Source organism: Sus scrofa, chromosome 1, assembly GCF_000003025.6.
Source record: "Sus scrofa isolate TJ Tabasco breed Duroc chromosome 1, Sscrofa11.1, whole genome shotgun sequence".
In the NCBI taxonomy this organism is placed as follows: domain Eukaryota; kingdom Metazoa; phylum Chordata; class Mammalia; order Artiodactyla; family Suidae; genus Sus; species Sus scrofa.
Window position 1 is genome coordinate 89876498 of NC_010443.5, and position 22226 is coordinate 89898723.

At 40.0% G+C, this 22226-nt stretch overlaps 1 protein-coding gene across 1 annotated transcript in view; it reads left to right on the forward strand.

The window, feature by feature from the left end:
* Positions 1-22226, forward strand: part of IMPG1 (interphotoreceptor matrix proteoglycan 1) — a 150518-nt gene that overhangs the window by 40485 nt on the left and 87807 nt on the right. The window contains exons 8-12 of the mRNA XM_021092283.1: positions 4425-4483; positions 14568-14588; positions 16207-16454; positions 17877-17953; positions 19863-19941. Coding sequence (XP_020947942.1) covers positions 4425-4483; positions 14568-14588; positions 16207-16454; positions 17877-17953; positions 19863-19941 — 484 coding nt within the window. The remainder of the gene's footprint in view (positions 1-4424; positions 4484-14567; positions 14589-16206; positions 16455-17876; positions 17954-19862; positions 19942-22226) is intronic.

A 22226-nucleotide genomic window follows, 5' to 3' on the forward strand; every position in this document is an offset into this window, starting at 1 on the left:
CAGGAGAATTTGGGGATCACTTCCCTGACCTCTTTTAAAAAATAACGATGACCTCAAAATCCCTTCCCAAGTCTGAAATGCTTGTATCAAAGTAACAGCGCTGCACTTAATGTTTCATATATATTAACGCATTTCTTTTTTCACAGTCCTGTATGTTAAGTAAGATTATTTCTCTTTTTGACAAGTGAGGATACTGAGGTGCAGGGAAATTAATCAATATGCCCAACAATGTCACACCTGTTAACTGGCAGAGCCAAGATTCAAACCCAAGCAGCCTGGCACCAGAACCCTTGCTCTTAACCACTATGCTATACTTTCTATTTCTCCTCAACAAACATTTATGGGAAAAAGATTTTTGTGTCATCAGCAAATGAACCTGCCTTTCTCTAGCCTCTGAAAAGTATTTGCCAGAAAAGAGTAGATCTTTCTGGTTGTTTTTTTTTTTTCCAAGAAGCCATCATGTTTGTCCTGCTGGTTTCCTTTACACAGTGGCTGGCTTCTCTAGGATGGAGCCCCTCTGCTCAGTGCATCCATTCCCCTTCCAGGTACCTGAGCAACCCCACCACTCAGCAGCTGCCTGTGGGATAACCAACCAGCCCCACCCCAGCCCAACACTTGCATCAGCACAACCATTCAGGCCCAATCAAAATTGATGGACAGTGCTTTGCAGTAATTTAATTTCTATAGTAAACTTAATGATCAATTTAATACAAATGTCAAGAGGAATGCTTAGTTGTTGTCTGAATGCTTACTCTTCTTCAAACATTCATCCGAGCTCAACACCACTGCCTTTTTTAGAGCCCTTTAGCAGACATTGGAGCACAATCAGAAAGGTTCTTGTGCTTTTCATGTTATTAATAAGGTTAACCAGGCCCTTAATTAGCAATTTAGTGGTTAGTGCTCCATGATGAGAAGGTCCCCAGAAGATAATTTAGCACAATTAACTGAAGGCCTTTGTCCTCACCTCCCTACATGCTTTCTGCACCCTTCTAAGCAAGGCTGATTCTTCCTTGATCACAGACAGGTTCACAAAGAGGCCACAGACACAGGCAATAAATCCCATCCACCGGAGCCAGGGCTTAAGGATTGGCCTCCTGGAGAGGCTTCCTGTTGCCCACATTGCAGCTCAGACACCTGTGGAAGCAGTTCTGGGCACTACTGATTGTTTTCATATATGTTAACTGCATTGCTGGTACCCGGAAAAAGAAAGAGGGACAAGGCAGTCTCTGAAACTTGAGCTCTAGAATGCTGCTCACACTTAAACGTTCAGTGCCAGGCGCCTTTCCTGAAATAGCACACCAAATGCCTTGTGGCCCCAAAGCCATTTGTCCCAGGGCATGAATGATAAAGGCCTGCAGAACCTCGCCTCCTTGCTGTCCTCACCTCCTTGTTAATTCCACAGTGAGGTGGGCATGGGGGCACAGAAACTTGTTACCCAGGCCCCTTCCCCTGACGTCTGTGAGGACCTTCATCCTATCCTTCCCCCCATTAAGTCTATCAAGAACACCAACTGGCCATTGCCAGCCTCCATGTGAGATACCAATGGAAGTAAAAGAAAATCGGGCTCTCAAGGAGCCAGGAATCAGTGGAAGAGGCAGAGGCTAAGTAAATAAATAATACTGACTCTCTATTCACTGTGTGTCAGGCACTTATTCATTATTACTCACAGAAACCTTACACTATGGGTATTGCTGTCCAGTTTTGGCTAAGAGGACTGAAATTCAGAGAGATTAAGCCATAAACTCAAGGTCTTGCAGCTAGAAAGTAGCAGAACCAATCTTCTCATCTCCCAAGAGTTGAGCTACCTTCATCATTGCAATTGTTAGACACTCAGGGAACAAAACTATTTTTACTGTTGGTACAATAAAATATAATTTAGATGGTAAATCAGTCTGCCAGAGAAAATATCCATGATGCACACCAAAGTAAGAGACTTGGGGATCTTCTGTTCATCACTGCTCTGGCCCTTGGCATAGATAATGTAGAGTTGGAAGTAATTTTAGATACAGTGACAATGCAGTGGCATATTGGTGAGTTTGGAGAATGGAAAGATGAACTCAACTAGATTAAGCAACATTTTCTGAGTCCATACTTATGTGGATGATGACATGCTAGGTCCTGGGAAGGAGGGAGATAAAGATGAATAAATAAAATATGATCCCTGATGCATACTCAGTGAAGAGACAGCCTGTACCTCATGGACTGTTTGATGGAAGATATGGCAGTAAGTTTTAGGACAGCAGAGAAAAGAAATAATTGAGCCTGGCTTTGGGAAGCTACACATTCTTTTCAATAGAGAAGATGTTTGAGCTGGCCTTGAAAGATGGGGAAGGCAGTCAATGAACAGAAGGTGGGAGATGCTGCACTTGGGGCTAAAAGGAAAAGCAGTCACAGGAGTCTAGAGCAAGTACATGTCGTAGCTGAGGGGCACAGGGATTAGTTTAGCGTGGTGAGAGAACACAGTATTGGCTGAGGGGCAGGGGTGTCGGGAAGTGCAAATGGAAAAGTACTTGAGGGGAAGTCAGGGTAGGTTGTGGAAGGTCTTAGATGCCATTCTAAAGAATTGGACCTTATTCAATAGGCAATGCAACCCAGCAAGGGATCTTGGTGAAAAGCAACAGATATGGAAAAGTTTCGTCAAGGAGACATCTCCCTTCTCCCTCCCCAGTACACCCAAAAAACCCATTTCTCCCCCCTTCCCCTCCACACACATCCAGAAAATGATTGCAGCAGTGTCAGAGGAGGGAAAGGGAGGGTGTGCCTGACATGGGAATAAGAACAAGGTAGAAACAGAAGGCATGTGGGATTCAGACCAACAGGTGCTGGTGACTGGATGGATGTAAGGACCATAGATGGGCAGGTGTGTAGGGACTCCAGGCTTTCCAGATGGAAGGTTGACATATGTTGGTGACCCTGACTGAGATAAGCAGCCTATGAAGAAAGGCAGATCTGGAAAGATGCGATTAACTCTTATTTGGGCACATTTAGCTAGTGGCAAAGTTGGGATTTTCATGTGAAGAATTTCAAGCTATGTGTCAGGTGAACATGGAAGAAAAGGTGATGCCTGGATGAGAAACAGAGGGGAGGGGGCCCAGGGAAAGGAGGACAAGTCAGTCCCTGCTCACTTTGTCAGCCTCACTTTCACCCTGCCTGCCTCCTGTGCTTCCCTACGAACTGCTAACACTTCCTCATGCTCTCTCTTGCCTCCTGGCCTCCCGAGTGAACTGGGTGGGGCAGTGCCCATCTTGGGGGCAGGTGTGCCTGGAGAGCCTGGCTGCATTGCCCTTAGCCAAGCTTACTGCATAAATGGGAGTGTGAGCACCATGACCCAGCTGAGGAGGCCTATCTGCAGAATCCCTAAGTTAAAGGAGAGGGTGAACACCGAAATAGGATGGAGTAAAGGAGGCTGAGAAAGTGGTGGGAGAGACAGAAGAAGAACCCAAGAAAAGCAGGGAGCCCATGGAGAAGGAGTGGAAAATGCTGCTTGGTTTGGAGAGGTCCATCACTCCTGCAGGAACCCAGAAACAGAGGCCAGACTGCTGTGGGTTGGGGAGTAGTTGAGTACTACATTTGTAAAATATTCTGATAATCGGCCTCATTAGCTAGGTCAGATTAAGAAAATGTAAAGTCCACATAAATCTAAGAGCAAATCTAAGATTACAGTCTGCTTCTACCATTTTTTTCAGTTGAAATATAGTTGCTGTGCAATATTATAATTTACAGGTGTACAATATACAGATTCACAATTTTTAAAGGTTATACTCCACTTACAGTTATTATAAAATATTGGCTATATTCCCCATGTTGCACAATATATCCTTTTAGCTTATTTTATACATAATAGATTTATACATAATATTTTATACCTAATAGTATTAATTTTATACCTAACACGTTAATCCCCTACCCCTATCTTGCCCCTGCCCCCACCACTGGTAACCACTAGTTTGTTCTCTGTATCTGTGAGTCTGCTTCTTTTTTGTCATATTCACTAGTTTGTTGTATGCGTCTACCATTTCATTTAGGTACAGCAGCCAGTTTGATTTTAATAATCTCTTTACCATTACATATATTTTCCCAAATCATATCATTCAATAAAGAAAATGTTATCATTACTCTTGCATGTAAATAAAAATACCAAAAAAGTGTCTTCCAAGTAGCATTTTTAAATTATTTTATATTTTATGTAAAGTAACCACTAAGGCTGATCAGAACTCCCCAATTACAGCTTTTAAATAAATAGCAAAACACTTTCCTCTGAGCACAGAAATAACTGAGAACAAAGCATTTGGCCTCAATCATGACTTCAATTTTCCACTCTCATTTTTTCCCCTAACTCATCGTAAGTGTTTAGGCTTTTCAGTTAGGTAAGATCTGACCCAGTTGAACCAAAGAGTATATCATAAATTCCTTTCTCTCTGCAGATGCAAGAGGTATTTAAGAAACTTCCAGGATTCAAAGAAATCCATGTGTCAGGATTCAGGTAAGTAAGAGAATTGGACTCTTCACAATTTTTTAAATGACTTTCTCCCTATCCTCTTTTAAAGGCAATGTCATGAGGATTTTAAGGTCCCTTTCCCCCAGTTGTTGAGCTCTGCCAAATCCTGAAATTTGAATACACTGCAGATAAAAGAGTTGTCTAATTAGAACATGACTTGAGGTAGTTTTTAAGAGGTAACACAGGAGCTGTCCTCCATCCTCCCTCCGGAGTCAGAAACACAGCTCTCTGCAAAGCTCATCTGCTGTCCTTGGCGATGTCATTAATGAACCTCTTAGGAAAATCCCTCAGCAGAGACAGACCCAAAAAAGTAGTGATTAGATACCTTAGTGTCTGATTGCCTGGTTTCCTATCCAACACTAAATATCACCATCATTTAAGCAAATTAGGCTGATACTAGAGAGACAAGGGAAACTAATAAAAAGTGGTATCTGCAGAGGTAAGGGCATTGAGTAGACAGGAACAGGGATGGAAGTACATTTTTCACCACTTTGATATCTGATCATATATTTATGTTACTTTGATGTCTGGCCCATAGTAATGTTTTAACATGCAAATACTATAAAATTGAAATTTCAAATAAAAGAAATGAAATAAAAGAGTTCCACACTAAAGTGGGGTTCATTCGTGTTCCCACAGCTTCCCCACGAGCAGGCCTGTATCCAATAGCATCTCAACACTTTAATGTGGGTTCAGGATTTGGGGCAAGAATTTTTTTTTATGGCTGCACCCACCGCATATGGAAATTTCCCAGCCAGAGACTGACTCCAAGCCACACCGGCGACATATCCCACAGCTGCAGCAACACCAGCAACTCTAACCCACTGTGCCAGCTGGGGATGGAACCTGCACCTCCAGCAGCAACCCAAGCCACTACAGTCAGATTCTTACCCCACTTGTCACAATGGGAACTCCTGGGGCAAGAATCTTTGCATCCTTCTTTTAGATTCTCACTATTCAAAAACATCTACAGGGAGTTCCCGTCGTGGCGCAGTGGTTAATGAATCCGACTAGGAACCATGAGGTTGTGGGTTCAGTCCCTGCCCTTGCTCAGTGGGTTAAGGATCCGGCATTGCCGTGAGCTGTGCTGTAGGTTGCAGACGCGGCTCGGATTCCGTGTTGCTGTGGCTCTGGCGTAGGCCAGTGGCTACAGCACCGATTGGACCCCTAGCCTGGGAACCTCCACATGCCGTGGGAGCGGCCCAAGAAATAGCAAAAAGACCAAAAAAAAAAAAAAATCTACAGGTGGGGTCATAATATGATATTTTTTTGTAATGTGTCCCAGATCATAAATCAGCTGTGATGTGAGCAGAATGAGATTCCTTGCACTGAGGGGCATTTGGGAAATGGGAGAACAGCCTCACTGCAATCCTTTCCTGGCCCCATCACCATCCATTGTCATAAAGCCAGACGGTACACAGGACGGGCTCCACCTGCTTACAGAAAACACCCTTTGGGTGGGGAGGGGAGAGAGAGTTCACCCATTTGTTTCTCTCAAAGTTATGAGGGCCTTCTGATCTGTAGCTCTGGAGGAAATAAATGTTTATCAGTGAAAGTTATAAAAGAAGAAACCCTTAACATTTAGCCAAGCAGACTCGTTTTTCTTTATTTCAAGAGGATGCTCCACAGTGTTCCACATGAAATCATATGGATTAGAGAGAAATAAAAAGTGATAGCTGAATACTGTGCATAGATGCAAGGTCTTCTGAACAGACCCTTGCAGTCAAAGAACAAATTTTTAATTTAAAGCTGAAGGAAATGGTAGTTCTCCTCTTGGTGAATGATCAAATGGTCATTGTCCCCTCCCTTCAAATGAAGGAAAACTAATAATAAATTTTTTTTAAAATCTGTTTCAAAAGAAAACCAAAATGTTAAGTGATGAAATTTTGCTAGGTAAAAATCTTAAAGATACATCACTCAAAGCTGCATCTTTCCCATGTGTTTTTTCTCTGTAAGAATGTATTCTGGAGTTCCTGTTGTGGCTCAGTGGTTAACAAATCCGACTAGGAACCATGAGGTTGCGGGTTCGATCCCTGGCCTCGCTCAGTGGGTTAAGGATCCTACGTTGCCGTGAGCTGTGGTGCAGGTCACAGATGAGGCTTGGATCCCAAGTTGCTGTGGCTCTGGCATAGGCTGGCAGCTACAGCTCCGATTAGACCCCTAGCCTGGGAACGTCCATATGCCACAGGCGCCACCCTGAAAAGACAAAAAAAAAAAGAATGTATTCTGATTTCTGCCACAGATGCTTATAATCATATTTTTCCCAATGATTTATACCTTGTTGCAAAGACTGAGTCTCCCAAAAAATATGTGGACCCCTGAATACAATAAATAATATGCTTATGAGTGTGGCAAACCTCTAATCATGAAAAACAGTGCTCAAATATTATAAACTTAAGATGAAGGAAATAGTTTTTTCATAGAGTCAGATCCCCCACAGAGACCTAAAACCCCAGGGATTTCAAGGTACCATCTTCCTGTCAGCTCATTTGTAAACCTGATATACAATTTAACCAATAATTTTTCCATTTTTTAAAATTTTATTGGAGTGTAATCGATTTACAATGTTGTGTTAATTTCTTCCATACAGCAAAGTAATTCATATATATATTCACAGACCCATTCATTTTCATATTCTTTTCACATATAGGTTATCAGAGAATATTGAGTAGAGTTGTCTGTGCTATATGGAAGGTCTCGTCTGACCATCCATTCCATAAGCAATAATGTGAATATGCCAATCACAAACTGCCAGTCCATCCCTCCACCTACCCATCCCCTTTGGTAACCATAAGTTTGTTTTTGAAATCTGTGAATCTATTTCTGTTTTGCAAATAAGTTCCTTTGAATCATTTTTTAAATTAGATCCCATATATAAGTGATATCATATGATATTTGTCTTTCTCAAATAAGTGACTAACTTATTGACCTTATTTCATCCTTTTTATGGCTGAATAATATTCCATAATGTATGTGTACCACATCTTCTTTATCCATTTCTCTGTTGATGGACATTTAGGTTGCTTCCAAGTCTTATTTATTGTAAATAGCATGGCAATGAACATCGGGATACAAATATCTTTTTGAATTATTGTTCTTTCTGGATATATGACCAGGAGTGGGATTGCTGGATCATATATGGTAGTTCTATATTCAGCTTTTTGAGGAACCACCAGACTATTTCCATAGTGGTTGTACCAATTTACATTCCCACCAACAGTGTAGGACATTCCCTTTTCTCCAAACCCTCTCAAGCATTTATTGTTTGTATACTTTTTGATAATGTCCATTCTGGCTGGTATAAGGTGGTACCTCATTGTAGTTTTGACTTGCATTTCTCTAATAATTAGCAATGTTGAGCATATTTTCATGTGCCATCTGTATGTCTTATTTGGAAAAATATCTATCTAGATCTTCTGACCATTTGTTGGTTGCGTTGTTTGTTTTTTTGATACTGAGCTGCATGAGTTGTTTGCGTATTTTGGAGATTAAACCTTGTCAGTCGCTTCGTTTGAAAATATTTTCTCTAAGCCTGTGGGTTGCTTTTCATTTTGTTTATGATTTCCTTTGCTATGCAAAGACTTTTAAGATTACTTAGGTCCCTTACTTTGTTTTTGTTTTTATTTTCATTACTCTAGGAGGTGGATCCAAAAAGATGTAGCTGTGATTTATGTCAGAGTGCTCTAGTTCCTCTAAGAGTCTTATGGTATATGGTCTTATATTTAGGTCTTTAATCCTTTTTGAGTTTATTTTTGTATATGGTGTTAGAGAATGTTCTAATTGCATTCTTTTACATGTAGCTGTCCAGTTTTTCCAGTACCACCTACTGAGAGTGTCTCTTCTCCATTGTGTGTTCTTGCCTCCTTTGTCATAGGTGCTTGAGTTTATTTATGGGCATTCTATCCTGCTCCATTCATTTATATTTCTGTTTTGTTCCAGTATCATATTTTTATGATGACCATAACTTTTTAGCATAGTCTGAAGTAGGTAACCTGATTCCTTCAGCAGTTTTTCTTTCTCAGGATTGCTTTGGCAATTCTGGGTCTTTTATGTTTGCATAAAATTTTTTTTTAAATTGTTCCTTTTCTGTGAAAAAAAAATACCATTGATAGTTTCATAGGGATTGCTTTGAAGCTGTAGATTGCCTTGGGTAGTATAGTCATTTTGCCAATATATTGTCATTTTGAGTTTTCCAATCCAATCTTTATATCTGTTTGTGTCATCTTTGACTTCCTTTATCGAAAAAAAATATATAGATAGATAGATAGGTAGATAGATATAGATAGATAGATAGATAGATAGATAGATAGATAGATAGATAGATAGATAGATAGATAGATAATCTTTCAGATTTCAGGTCTTTTGCCTCTTGAGGTAGATTTATTCCTTGGTATTCTATTCTTTTTGATGTAATGGTAAAAGGGATTGTTTCTTTAATATCACTTTCTGATTTTTCATTGTTAGTATAAAGAAATGTGAGGAATATATGTGTATTTATTTTATATCATGCAACTTGACAAAATTCATTGATGAGTCCTACTGGTTTTCTGATAGCATTTTAGGATGTTCTAGGTATAGTATCATGTCAACTGAAAACAGTGACAGTTTTACATCTTCTTTTCCAATTTGGATTCCTTTTATTTTTTTTTTCTTCTATGATTTCCATGACTAGGAATTTTGAATAAAAGTGGTAAGAGTGGACATCCTTGTCTTATTCCTTATCTTAGCAGGAATTCTTTAGCTTTTCACCATGAGAATGATATTAGCTCTGGGTTCGTCATATATGGGCTTTATTATGTTGAGGTAGGTTCCTTCTATGCCCACTTTCAAGAGGGTTTTTATCAGAAATCATTGTTGGATTTTGTCAAAAGCTTTTTCTGCATTTATTGAGATGATCATATGGTTTTCATTCTTCAGTTTGTTAATGTGGTGCATCACACTGATTGATTTTTAGATATTGAAAAATCCTGGCATCCCTGGAATAAATCCCATTTGTTGGTGGTGTATGATCTTTTTAATGTATTGTTGAATTCAGTTTGCTAGTATTTTGCTGAGAATTTGTGCATCTGTGTTCATCAGTGATGTTGGCCTATAATTTTCTTTTTGTGTGTGTGATGTCTTTGTCTGGTTTTGGTATCAGGGTGATGGTGGCCTCATAGAATGAATATAGGAGTGTTCCTTCCTCTGCAATTTTTTGTAATAGTTTCAGAAGGACGGGTGTTAACTCTTCTCTAAATGTTTGATGGAATTCACCTGTAAAGCCATCTGGTCCTGAACTTTTGTTTGCTGGAAATTTTTAAATCACAATTTCAATTTCAGTACTTGTGATCAGTCTGTTCATATTTTCTATTTCTTCCTGATTTAATTTTGGAAGATTGTGCTACTGTAGATTTCTCCTTTTGTGGCTGTTAGCAGTTGTCTTATATTTTGAAGAGCTCCTGTGCTGGGTGAACACATATATTTACAACTGTTATATTTTCTTGGAATTATCCCTTGATCATAAGGTAGTATCCTTCTTTGTCTCTTATAATCATCTTTATTATAATGTCTGTTTTGTCTGATTAATATGTGTCTCTAGCATGTTGCTCCTTGGGTTTATCCTCTAAAGAACTTTCTGAATTTCCTGAGTATTGCTATTACAGCTTTCTTTTGATTTCCATTTGCATGGAATAACTTTCTCCATTCCGTCACTTTCAGTCTGTTAGTGTCCCTGGATCTGAAGTATATTTTCTGTAGAGAGCATATATACAGGTCTTGGTTTTGTATCCATTCAGCCACTCTGTCTCTTTTGGAGAATTTAATCCATTTGCATTTGAGGTAATTATCCATATATGTGTTCTTATTGCCATTTTGGTAATTTTTTAGGATTTGTTTCTGTAGGTGTTTATTTCTTCCCTTCCTCCTTTGTTATGTTCTTTTGTGGTTTGATGACTATCTTTAGTGTTGTGTTTAGATTGCTTTTTGTTTTGTGCGTGTGTTTCTATTTTAGATTTTTGGCTTGCATTTACCATGAGGTTTTGTATAGCATTGTTTTAAGTTGCTTTTCTCTTAATCGCAATGCATCTCCAGTACTCTGCATTTTTACTCTCTTCTCCTCACAGTTGCTGGCTTTGATACCATATTTGTGCGTGGATTATTTCCTACCTTTAGTATATGCTTGCCTTTACTGGTGAGCTTTGTCTTATTAATAGTCTTATTTCCAGTTATGACCTTTTCTGTTCTGCTAGAGAATTTCCTTTAGCATTTGTTGTAAAGCTGGTTTGGTGGTGCTAAATTCTCTTAGCCTTTGCTTATCTGTAGACCTTTGATTTCTTCATTGAATCTGAACAAGAGTCTTGCTGGGTACAGAGTTCTTGGTCGTAAGTTTTCCCCTTTCATCACTTTAAATATATCCTGCCGCTCCCTTCTGGCCTGCAGAGTTTCTGCTTAAAAATCCCCTAATAACCTTATTAGGGTTCCCTTGTATTGCAGTAATTTCTTTCCCCTTATTGCTTTTCATATTTCCTCTTTGTCTTTAATTTTGGTCATTTTGATTAATATGTGTCTCTAGCATGTTGCTCCTTGGGTTTATCCTCTAAAGAACTTTCTGAATTTCCTGGAGTCAGCTAGTGTTTCTTCTCCCATGTTCAGGAAGTTTTTGGCTATTATCTCTTTGAGTATTTTCTCTGGCCTTTCTCTCTCTGTCTTCTCCTTCTGGCACCCTTATAATGTTGATGAGTTTAATGTTGTCCCAGAGGTCTTTTAGACTGTCCACATAACTTTTCGTCCTTTTTTTCTTTCTCTGTTTCATGATAGTAACTTCCACCAATCTTCTTCCAGCTCACTTATTCATTCTTCTGCCTTGTGTATTCTGTTATTGATTCCTTTTAGTGTATTTTTCACTTTAATTGTATTATTATAATAATAATCTCTAATTTTTCTTTAAATGTTATAGCTCTTTGTTAAACATTTCTTGTAATGTCTTGTTCTGTGCCTCCATGTTTTTCCCCCAGACCATGGATCATCTTTTATTACTCTGAATTCTTTTTCAGATAGGTTCCTTATCTCCACATCACTTAGTTGTTCTTCTGGGGTTTTGTCGTGATCCTTCATCTGGAACATGTTTCTCTGGTATCTCATTTTGTCTAACTTTCTGTGTTGATGGTCCCCTTTCTGCAAATTGCAGGGCTGTACCCCCCTTGATGCTGGTGTCTACCCCTGGTGATTAAGTTTGACTAAGGGGTTCATGCAAGCTTTCTGGTGGGAAGGACTAGTACCTGCCCACTGGTGGGTGTAGCTGAGTCTTCTCCTTATGGCAGGCAAGGCCATGTAAAGTGGTATGTTTAGAGGTGGCTGTGTGTGCTGGAGGACTTTAGGCAGGCTATCTGCTGATGAGTGCAACTGTGTTCCCACCCTCTTGGTTATTTGGCCTAAGGTGTTCAAGCACTGGAGCCTGCAGGCTGTTTGGTGGGGCCAGGTCACCTTGATGATTATTCCCTGAGGCTTATGCCATCAGTGTTCTTGTCCCCATACTGAGCCAAAGACAACCCTCCCATCCCCAGGAGACCCTCCAAGATGCACAGTTAGGTCTAGCCCAGATTCCTATGGTATCCCTGATTTTCCCTGGGATTCAGAGCACATGAAACCTTCTTTGCACCCTACAAGAGTGGAGTCTCTGTTTCCCTGAGTCCTGGGGAGCTCCTTCACCCAAGACCCAAAGCCAAATTGTCTGGGAGCTCCTCCTTCTGATGCCAGAACCCCATGCTGGGGAATCTGATGTGGGGCTCAGAATTCTCACTCCTGTGAGATAACCTCTGTGATACAGTTATTTTTCAGTTTGTTTGTCACCCACCTGGTGAGTATGGGATTTGCTTATATCACAAAAGTGCCCCTCTTCCCATCTCATTCTAGCTTCTTCTTTGTCTTTGGGTGTAGAAAATCTTTTTTGGTATTTCCCAGTCTTTTTGTCAATGGTTGTGCAGCAGTTAGTTGTGATTTTGGTGTTTTCATAAGAGGAGATGAGCTTGAGTCCTTCTACTCCACCATCTTCTGTCTCCTATGTACTATTTATTATATCTATTCATTTAGACACAGGGACCTCTACTTCCACACCTGTTGGACCTGTCACCTGCACCCCTAGCTCCCAGCTCCCAGTCCTGGCTCAGAGTGTACTTGTGGGGAGCTAGGGTTTGTGTGACCACATGGGCAGGGTAGTTAACAAGTATTCTTATATCAATGACCTCATTTGATCCTTTCAACACAACTGGGAAATAGTTAGAACATCTATTATTAACACAATTATGAGGATTAACAGTAAAATCTTTGCTTTAAGTATTTCTTTATCTCTCAAATCTATATGAGAAACTATTAACAATTGTTCAATCCATTTGGAGGATAGACTCCTTCAAAAGCCTGTATGAAAATATCCACATCAGCTTAATTTGTATTATCTAAGAACTAGAAACAATCCAAATGTCCATCAACAGAGCAATTGATAAATAAGTTGTTTTATGTTCTTAGCATAGACTACTACTCAGCAAAGGAAAAAATTCTACACAACAACATAGATTCTTCCCAAAATAATTATGTTGAGTGAGAGATGCCAAAAAAAAAAAGGAGTGGGTATAATTCCATTTGCATTTAACTATAGATAATGCAAACTTGTCTACAGTGACAGAAATCAGATCAGTGGTTGCTTGGGAAGGGGAAGGGAGAAAGAGATGAGAGGGGAGGATTACAAAGTGGCGTAGGTAAAACTTTTGAGGTAAGAAATTTGATTGTGGTGATGGTTTCACAGGTGTTTGCTATCAAATTTATCAGATTGTACACCCACAACATGTGCAGTTTGTTTTATGACAATTAAGCTTCAACAAAATTGATTTGTAAAATTAATAGGACTAGGGGCTTATCCCAGGAATACTGGCCTTTCTTCAGGGCTTCATGGGTTGCAAACTATTGCTGAAAGCAAGCAAGAGGTAATCCCTGAATGAATGTCTAGTTAGTACAGAAGGAAGAGTGCCTCCCACAGAGCAACCTCGGTTAGATAGTCACAGATTCTCCACTGCCTCCACAGAAAGAAAGACCAGAGTCCATTTCAGTCATCACATCAAAAGATAAAACTTAGATGAATTCATGGTACAGGCAGAAAGAACAGCAACACAAACCACATCACGTGTGTCTTTGTTAACAACTATCCTTTGAAACATAAAATGAGAAAACTGAGTATATCTTCTATGCTACATTCGTGTATATGACCAGAGAAGTTCAAAATGTGTTTGTCAGTCTGGTGACCAAATATCCCTTTTTTCTGGCACAAACAGGTAGTGGTATGTCAAAATGAGCCCAGGCTTATGGTTGTGCTGGCCAGAGTTTGAATCCTGACTCTGCCACTTTCCAGCTCACAATCTTGCCCCTCTCTGCATCTTCCCTTATATATAAAATGCATATTGCATTGTTGAAAAGATTAAATAAAGATGCCTATAAACTGCCTGCAACAGACCACTCTGTAAACAGGAAACAGGTGTTTGTTTTTCCTGCAAACCTGTTCCATGGTGAATTGTACATTCCCTTAAGGCTTCCTGATTAAAGCAATTCAAAAAACAATCAGTCAACAAAACTCCAGTTCCAGGGTCCAGTCACAGACAAATTACTTTCAGGAAAAAAACTAATCATTTAATGCCTTTCAGGGGATGAGAAATCTATTTATAAAATACTTACAAAATAAAACTCTTTGGCACTACACAACCAAGAACCTAAGATGTATAGGCTATATTTGCACCCTTTGTAGAAGAAATTATAAAGAAGTCAAAGAGTTTAAGAAGAAGACAAAAAGTACTAATAAGCTTTGAATTGAGGCTCAAATCCTAATGAGAAACATCATATACTGTTTACTTCCTTGGATCTGTGTGGTTCTCAAAATTTCTGTTCAAATTGCCATCCAATGCCACTTTATATATTTCCTTCAATCCTCTGGGATACCATGAAAAAAAAATCTCTTTTTTGTATATGAATATATTTATTGAATGTCTCAATAAATTTCATGAAAATTCTTTCTCTTTTGCATGTTCCCATTGTGCTCAATGAAATGAAGACCAAAGAAAGAAAAAGATGGGTAATTTGAACTTTTTTTTAGTGTTTTGAAATATGGTACATTTTCCTCCATACATTTATATGCTAATCTTTTACAGATTATTTTTACACATAAAATCTGGGCTAACCCAGACTTTTTACTGGTATTTTATGTAAATGGGAGTCATTGATCAGTTGCTCCTTAGAAGAAAAGAACTTTTGAATCAAAATCACTAGGTGAGATAAGCAGGTAAAACTTTAATCAGCTGAACTGTGTTCTATAAAACTCAAAAGTGTTTCAAAAGAAATACATTAAAACACATATCTGTGTTGCAAGCATGTTTTAACAATGTCTTAAACGTCATTTGCGATGGGAAGTTGGCTGAATGCACACTCATACATGCAACTAGCCTTAGTCTGAACTAAAGCAGAGAAACATTTGCTCCTTGGATCCAAGGTCAGTATGAATGGGGAAAGGGCCCACTGTACCTTGGAGAGCTCAGTAATAGGAATCCAGCTTCAGCTCCTGTAATTGACTGGAAATAAACAGCTATAGACACTGAGTGATTGTGTGGTCAAAGAAATGCCAAGAATACACATTATCTGTTCCTGTGGCCTTTAAAATATTTTTGTGTCCCTCCGTGTAGATTTATGGCATAAACTAAAAGGTAAAACCTAATCCTAGAGGACAGATCTAGAGAAAATCCTATTTCATTTTTACATGCAGAAAGGTGCTGAATCAATAAATAAAATTATAAATGCAGTTAATCCTGAACCACTTCCCTTTCGCTTTTCTCCCATCTCCCTTCTAAGATGTTATTGTAAAAGCAACTTGAGGGAAGAGATTATGTTGGTTTTTTTGGTTGTTATTTTTTGTCTTTTTTGTCTTTTCTAGAGCTGCACCCGCAGCATATGGAGGTTCCCAGGCTAGGGGTCTAATTGGAGCTGTAACCACTGGCCTATGCCACAGCCATAGCAATGCCAGATCCGAGCCGCGTCTGCAACCTATACCACATCTCACGGCAACGCCAGATCCTTAACCCACTGAGCAAGGCCAGGGATCGAACCCGCAACGTCCTGGTTCCTAATTGGGTTTGCTAACCACTGAGCCACGACAGGAACTCCAAGTTTTATTTTTTTTAATTAAAAAATACTTCTTGAAAAAAGTAGAAAAGAAAAAGCCTTGAGAACTGAAGCTCTGGCTTGATTACAACATGAGCATACTATTGTCTCACTGCTATAGCCTACATTTCTGTTTCATGAACCTTCCTAAAGGAGGCTATTTGTAGAAAAAAGATAATTCATTCTTCTTGCTGATTAGCACTTACAAGACCACCAAAAACACCAGCAGCTCATGACAACACTTTTTCACAAAGACCTAAAGTAAAAAAATCTGTGGTCAGTTGATCTAGTTACTAGTACCCTCTTCAAGCTGGATTTATCTGCCAGGCTGACATTCTATTTCAGAGCTAAAATATATGTCAAAGCTTTTTCACCTTTCAAATTTCTGAGAAATAATGAAATTAGTTTCATGTGATATTTTTAAAGAGTCCATCAGGAAAGAGATTGGAGCTGTCCTGGAGTTTGTAGCCAGATAGGGATGCCCTTTACAAGGCGTATCACAATGGCTTTGGGTGTGACATGTCCTCTGTTGTCTACAGCTCACGCTCTACAGAGATGCAACTTACAGCCATCTTTAAGAGAGACAAGGCAGAAACAAAACGTCCTGCAGGTGACCTCCTGTCTTTTGATTCCAACAAAATTGAAGGTGAAGGAGACCTTCGTGGAACAATGGAGGAGGGCAGGCAAACAGAAATCTACCCCACGGCTTTAGACCTCAGAAAGCTGATCAGCAGAGCACTTGAGGAAGACCAGTCCTTGGATTTGGGGACTATTCAGTTCACTGATGGTCAGTGATGATTTCATAGGTCTGAACTCATCCTCATTCTGACAGAGATGAGGAGGTGTGACTGTCTCAAGGTCACAGTCACTTTAACCATGAGTAGATCATCTCTGTGACAGGCACATCATGTATGGTATCATTTCAGTCTTTCCTCAGTGCCTCCTGGGTCTCATTTGATGAGTCTTTCATGACTACTTCACACCAAAAATAGCTCTAGGGGAGCCAAGGTTTTCAATTCAGTCCCACTCAACCACTGACATCCAGGGGAGCCCCAGTGGAGAGAACAAACCAGGGAGAGTTCTGTTCCCCAGCACAGGCCAGATTCCCTCATCTAGTACAATGATCCGGGCCCAGAAGGAAAAAGATGGCACATTCAAATCAGGATAATTTGAGAAGAGTTTGATAAAAGGACTATTTACAGAGATTTCCCTAATCTTCAAAGGATCAGGGCAGTTCCCTGGGGCTAGAAGTAGCAAGGCCCCAATACTACCTCCAGGCTGGAAAGGTTGAGTGGTGAGCTAAGCCCTCCCAGGACAAGGAGCAAGGAACCATGGATATAGTCCATATAATCAACCTTCTGGGGAAGGGGTAGTGCAGGGAAAAGAGAGTGGACCTAAGGAAATCAACAGGTAATCAGGCTCACTCAGGATCCTCAGAGGGGGCCTGGAGGAACTCCGGAGCCTAGAAATTTTGAGTGCACCCAGTACTCTTAACATAAATGATGGGCACTGGAAATGCCATTTTAGTATGACATGGCAGGAAACTGTCATTCTCTGTCAGTTCTATTTCTGTAGTTCAGATAGTCAAACTCAACTCTGGGAAACTTTACAAAGGTCCCTTGGGACGAGATGCAGGGCAGTAAGAATGTCAGTAGACATTAAAATCCTCCTAGTTATTTTTGAATTTCTAGGCCAGGGACATTCTGTGAACTTCACACTCATCTCTGAGACCATCTGGTCCTCTGCGTTGGTCTCTTGATTGAAATGCAAAGGTACAGTAACCTGAGAACTGGGCTTCAGGCCGGAAGTAGGACCCAAAAGGACCCACAAGGACCCACAAACAGTCCATGGTTCCAGCATTTATTCTAGCTGTTTCTTTGTCAGCTTAGTACTATTTTTATCCCCACTAGCCCAGCCAATCCTGCTGCCTTTCATGTACAACGAAACCAAACACCCTAAAAACCCACTTTCATAGCTGTTCTTATAACAGACATACAAGATGCACCTCTTCCATCTATCTTCCTGTATATCAATCAGATCAACGACCACTGGTTTTCCCGATGCTGATTTCTGGGTGATTGGTCGTACCACTTCTTAAGAACCAATTACTGCCATGTTTTCCAACCCTCACTGTGTTACTGACCCAACCACAGAAGGAAAAAAAGAAAATGAGAGAAACAGTCAATCCTTGTGATTTTTTCACCCACAGAAATTGTTGAGTCACTGGCAGGCCTCGATCCTGACACCCAGTCAGTGCTGCCCACATTCCTTGCTGACATCACAAAGGTGAGCATTCTGTCCTTCTGTCCGTCAAATAGGAACAAAGCCTCAAAACCTTCCATTGGGAAAAAATGAGCTTAAGGACTGAACAGAGTAGAATTCCCTCTGCAATGCTAAATATTCTTCTCTGTGTTATACAGGCAGAACAAGCTTACCCCTTTCCAGTGTCTATAGTAATAAAATAAAATACCACTTGCATTTCAAATATCTTAAATTCAAAATTTTCTTCAACATAGAGCTTTGTTTTAATTAAAGTCAAGAATTGCTGATTTTGATCAAATTCATGTTCATGAACTGAAAAGAATATTTAAAGCAGAATATATTATTTAACTTTGACTTTCTGGAATAAATATAAGCATAAAGATAATTTATAAGTTTGTTCTCAAGTCTTAAGGTTTTATCCATATATTTATTTATAGTGGGTTGTAAGTATAAATTAATGTCTTAGAAAGCACATAATGAATTCCGTAATAATTTTTGAGTTTTATTTTCTTTTTATACCCACACTCATGGTATATGGAAGTTCCTGGGCTAGGGATCTAATCAAAGCTGCAGGCCTACCCAGCCACAGCAACACAGGATCTGAGCCACATCTGCAAACTACATCACAGATTGTGGCAACACCAGATCCTTAAGCCCACTGAGCAAGGCCAGGGATTAAACCCACATCCTCATGGGCACTATGTCAGGTTCTTAACTTGATTAGTCACAATGGGAAACCCTGTATTTTATTTAAAGCTCTGTCCAGTTACACTAAAAGTTGTCATTGCAGTGTTCATAAATGGAAGTGCTAAGCTCTGTTCCCTTTTTGTTTGTTTGTTTGTTTGTTTGTTTGTTTAGGGCCACACCTGTAGCATGTGGAAATTCCTGGGCTAGGGGTTGAATTGGAGCTGCAGCTGCCAGCCTACACCACAATGATAGCAGCACAGGATCTGAGCCTCGTCTGCAACCTACACCACAGCTCAACCCGGATCCTCAATCCACTGAGTGAGGCCAGGGATTGAACCTGCATCCTCTTGGATACTAGTCAGATTCATTACTGCCGAGCCACATTGGGAACTCCTTTCCCTTTTTTTTTTTTTTTTTTTTTTTGTCTTTTTGAGGGCTGCGTCTGTGGCATATGGTGGTTCCCAGGCTAGGGGTCCAATCGGAGCTGTTGCTGCCAGCCTAGCCAGAGCCACAGCAACGCCAGATCCAAGCCACGTCTGCAACCTACACTACAGCTCATGGAAATGCCATTTCCTTAACCCAGTGAGCGAGGCCAGGGATCGAATCTGCAACCTCATGGTTCCTAGTCAGATTCATTTCCACTGTGCCATGATGGGAACTCCCCTTTTCCCTGTTTAAATGAAAGAATTCATAAATTCAAAAATGAGGAGTTCCCGTCGTGGCACAGTGGAAACGAATCCAACTAGGAACCATGAAGTGGGTTCGATTCCTGGCCTCATTCAGGGGGTTAAGGGTCTGGCATCATCGTGAGGTGTGGTGTAGGTCACAGACTCAGCTCGGATCCTGAGTTGCTCTGGCTGTGGTGTAGGCTGGCAGCTACAGCTCCGATTAGACCCCTAGCCTGGGAACCTCCATATGCCACAGATGCAGCCTTAAAAACACCAAAATAAAATAAAATAAAATAAAATAAAATAAATTCAAAAATGATTGACATGTTTCAAAGATTTTTATTAGTTAACCCTTCACAAGTAGACTTGGTTAGCTAAGGAGACAATATATCATGTTTTATTACTGTGTCAACATGAATTTTCATTTCAGGACAGTTTCTGTATCAGAACCCATAGTAGATTCAAGTCAACTACAAGATGATTTGCTTAAATTTAAATGAAAAGATACAGAGGATAGCTCTTTTCATAACAGAGAAATGTCCCTTGTCAACATCCGCTTTTCTAAATTCACCCTTCAGGATGCTACTCTGAGTCCAGAACGCCCCCTTGGTCAACCTTGGCTGGAGACAGTGGACAGAGCAGGATACATTTTATCTGGTGAGTTGTTTCCCGCAGAATCTATGTTGGATGACAACATCCTCTTTGAGGATTCTGCCTATGGCACTACCTCAAAGACCAATGATAAAGTCCTCTTTAACCCAGGAGGGGGTTGGCTCCCACTAGCAGTTCCAACAGAAGAGCCATCCACTGAACCACCTTCTGAAAATGAGGTCACTCTCAGCATCCTTCCCTCAGCTCTCACCTTCAGTCCCACCGAGAGCACCAACAGCCCTGTCCTGATGGATCAGGACACCAAACCAGCTTCTGATGAAGCTGAAACCAAAGCAGCATCAACTGCTGCCCACACAGAACAGCCATCCCTACTGGGCTTCAAACCTGAGAATCTTTCAAGACAAGGTAAGTCCTAAAGCCCAGGTCCACAATCTATATGGCAACAGAGGACTGGGCCCTTACAATCCCATTTGATTTACTTTTACTGTCTCTTCTGCTCTCTGTGCTTCTTTAATGTCCATTAGCACATGTCTAATTGATAAATAAGGATGACAGTAAACATTGAAATCCTCATGGTTCACTTATAAATTTTCAAAAATGTTTAACTTTGAGACAGTATGTTCAAACTTTCTCACAGTTAAAGAGAAATCTTTGTCCATGTATGAAGGCTTTAGGGGGGGATAAAAAGAGTCTTCTGCAGAAGAGTCTTTTTTTAGTGCAAGAGGTAGCTGATATAGTGGCCTCAGGAATATCTGTGTTCCCACTTTATATAGCTCCCTGGTGAAACTGTAACTGAAAATGTCTATAAGGAAGCATGAAGCCCAGGATATAATGCTGATAAAGATGCACTTTGACTCTAAGTGCAAATGCCAGTGTAGATTTGTTGCGGCTGATGTTAATAGCTTTTTTACTGTTTTTGTTAGGGCTCTCTCTACAACATTCTATGAATTTTGAGTGGTCTACTTCATTCCTATTTTCCCCATAAACCTCATGTGACATTAGTCTGCAGTTTTATTGAATACAAGGTTTTTTACAAAACCATATATGGCATGATAGCAAAACCACCTATACAGTTGATATTTGGTTTATGTGATTACCAGGGAATAAAATGTTAACCACATAGTACAGTCATCTATTTCTGCATTACAAAGTATGCCTAAAGTTAGTGCCTTAAAACTGCAACCATTTATTTTGCCCATAAATCTGGAATTTGGGCAGGGATCAGGTTCTGCCCCACATTGTGTCAGCTCAAGTATCTCACTCAGCTGGTGTTGAAGCTCTTTTGTAGAGAGTGTTTACTCATATGACTGAAAAATCAGTGCCCAAACCAAAGCTGCTGGCTGGGGGCATCATATCTTATCTAGGGGGCCTCTCCAAGGGGCTGCTTGAGCTTCCTCTCAGCATGGCAGCTGGGTTCAATGAGTCATCATCACAAGAGAAAAAAGTGGAAGGTACCAATCTCTTCAGGACCCAGAAACAGTGTCGCTTCACATATAATGACTAAGCAGCATATAGTCCATCTTGATGAATGAGGAAGGAACATAGGCCTTATCTCTTTTTTTTAATTCAAGTATAATTGATTTACAATGTGGTGTTAATTTCTGCTACATGGCAAAGTGATTCAGATATACAAATGTAATATATATATATACACACGTGTTCTTTTTTAATATTCTTTGCCATTAGGGTTTATCAATAGGACATTGAATATAGTTCTCTGTGCTATACAGTAGGACCTTGTTATTTATCCCTTTGGGGTACAATAGCTTACATCTGCTAACCCCAACTTCCCACTCCACCACTCTCCCAACCCCCTCCCACTTGGCAACTGCAAGTCTGTTCTCCTTGTCCATATTAGATCTTATCTCTTGATGAAAGAAGTAGCAAAGAATTTACGGAGATGTCTCTACTGATCCCTGCCCAAATTCCAGACTTACGGGCAAAATAAATTTTTGTTTTAAGGCACTAACCACAATCCACATCAACCACTATTTGACTTTTAAATCACTTAAAACTTGATTGGATAAAACAAAACAAACCACCTTTTGGTGACATGATTGATGGTAAATGTTCATTGGATTCCTTTATTTCGTTGCAATATCACAAAATCTCATTATAAGGTCAGCATATCGGGTATATTAATAAAAATGGTACTATATCTGTGATGAAAGTATTATTGTATTTTCAAAGTTGCTTTATTGTTTTTATTTTATGTATACATTCCTTCCAGTCATGAATGTACCATAGAACACTAAGGCTAGAAGAAATTTTAGATATACTCTAGTTAAGCTATATGTTTCATAGGTGGGAGAACCAAGGAGATGTGAAGT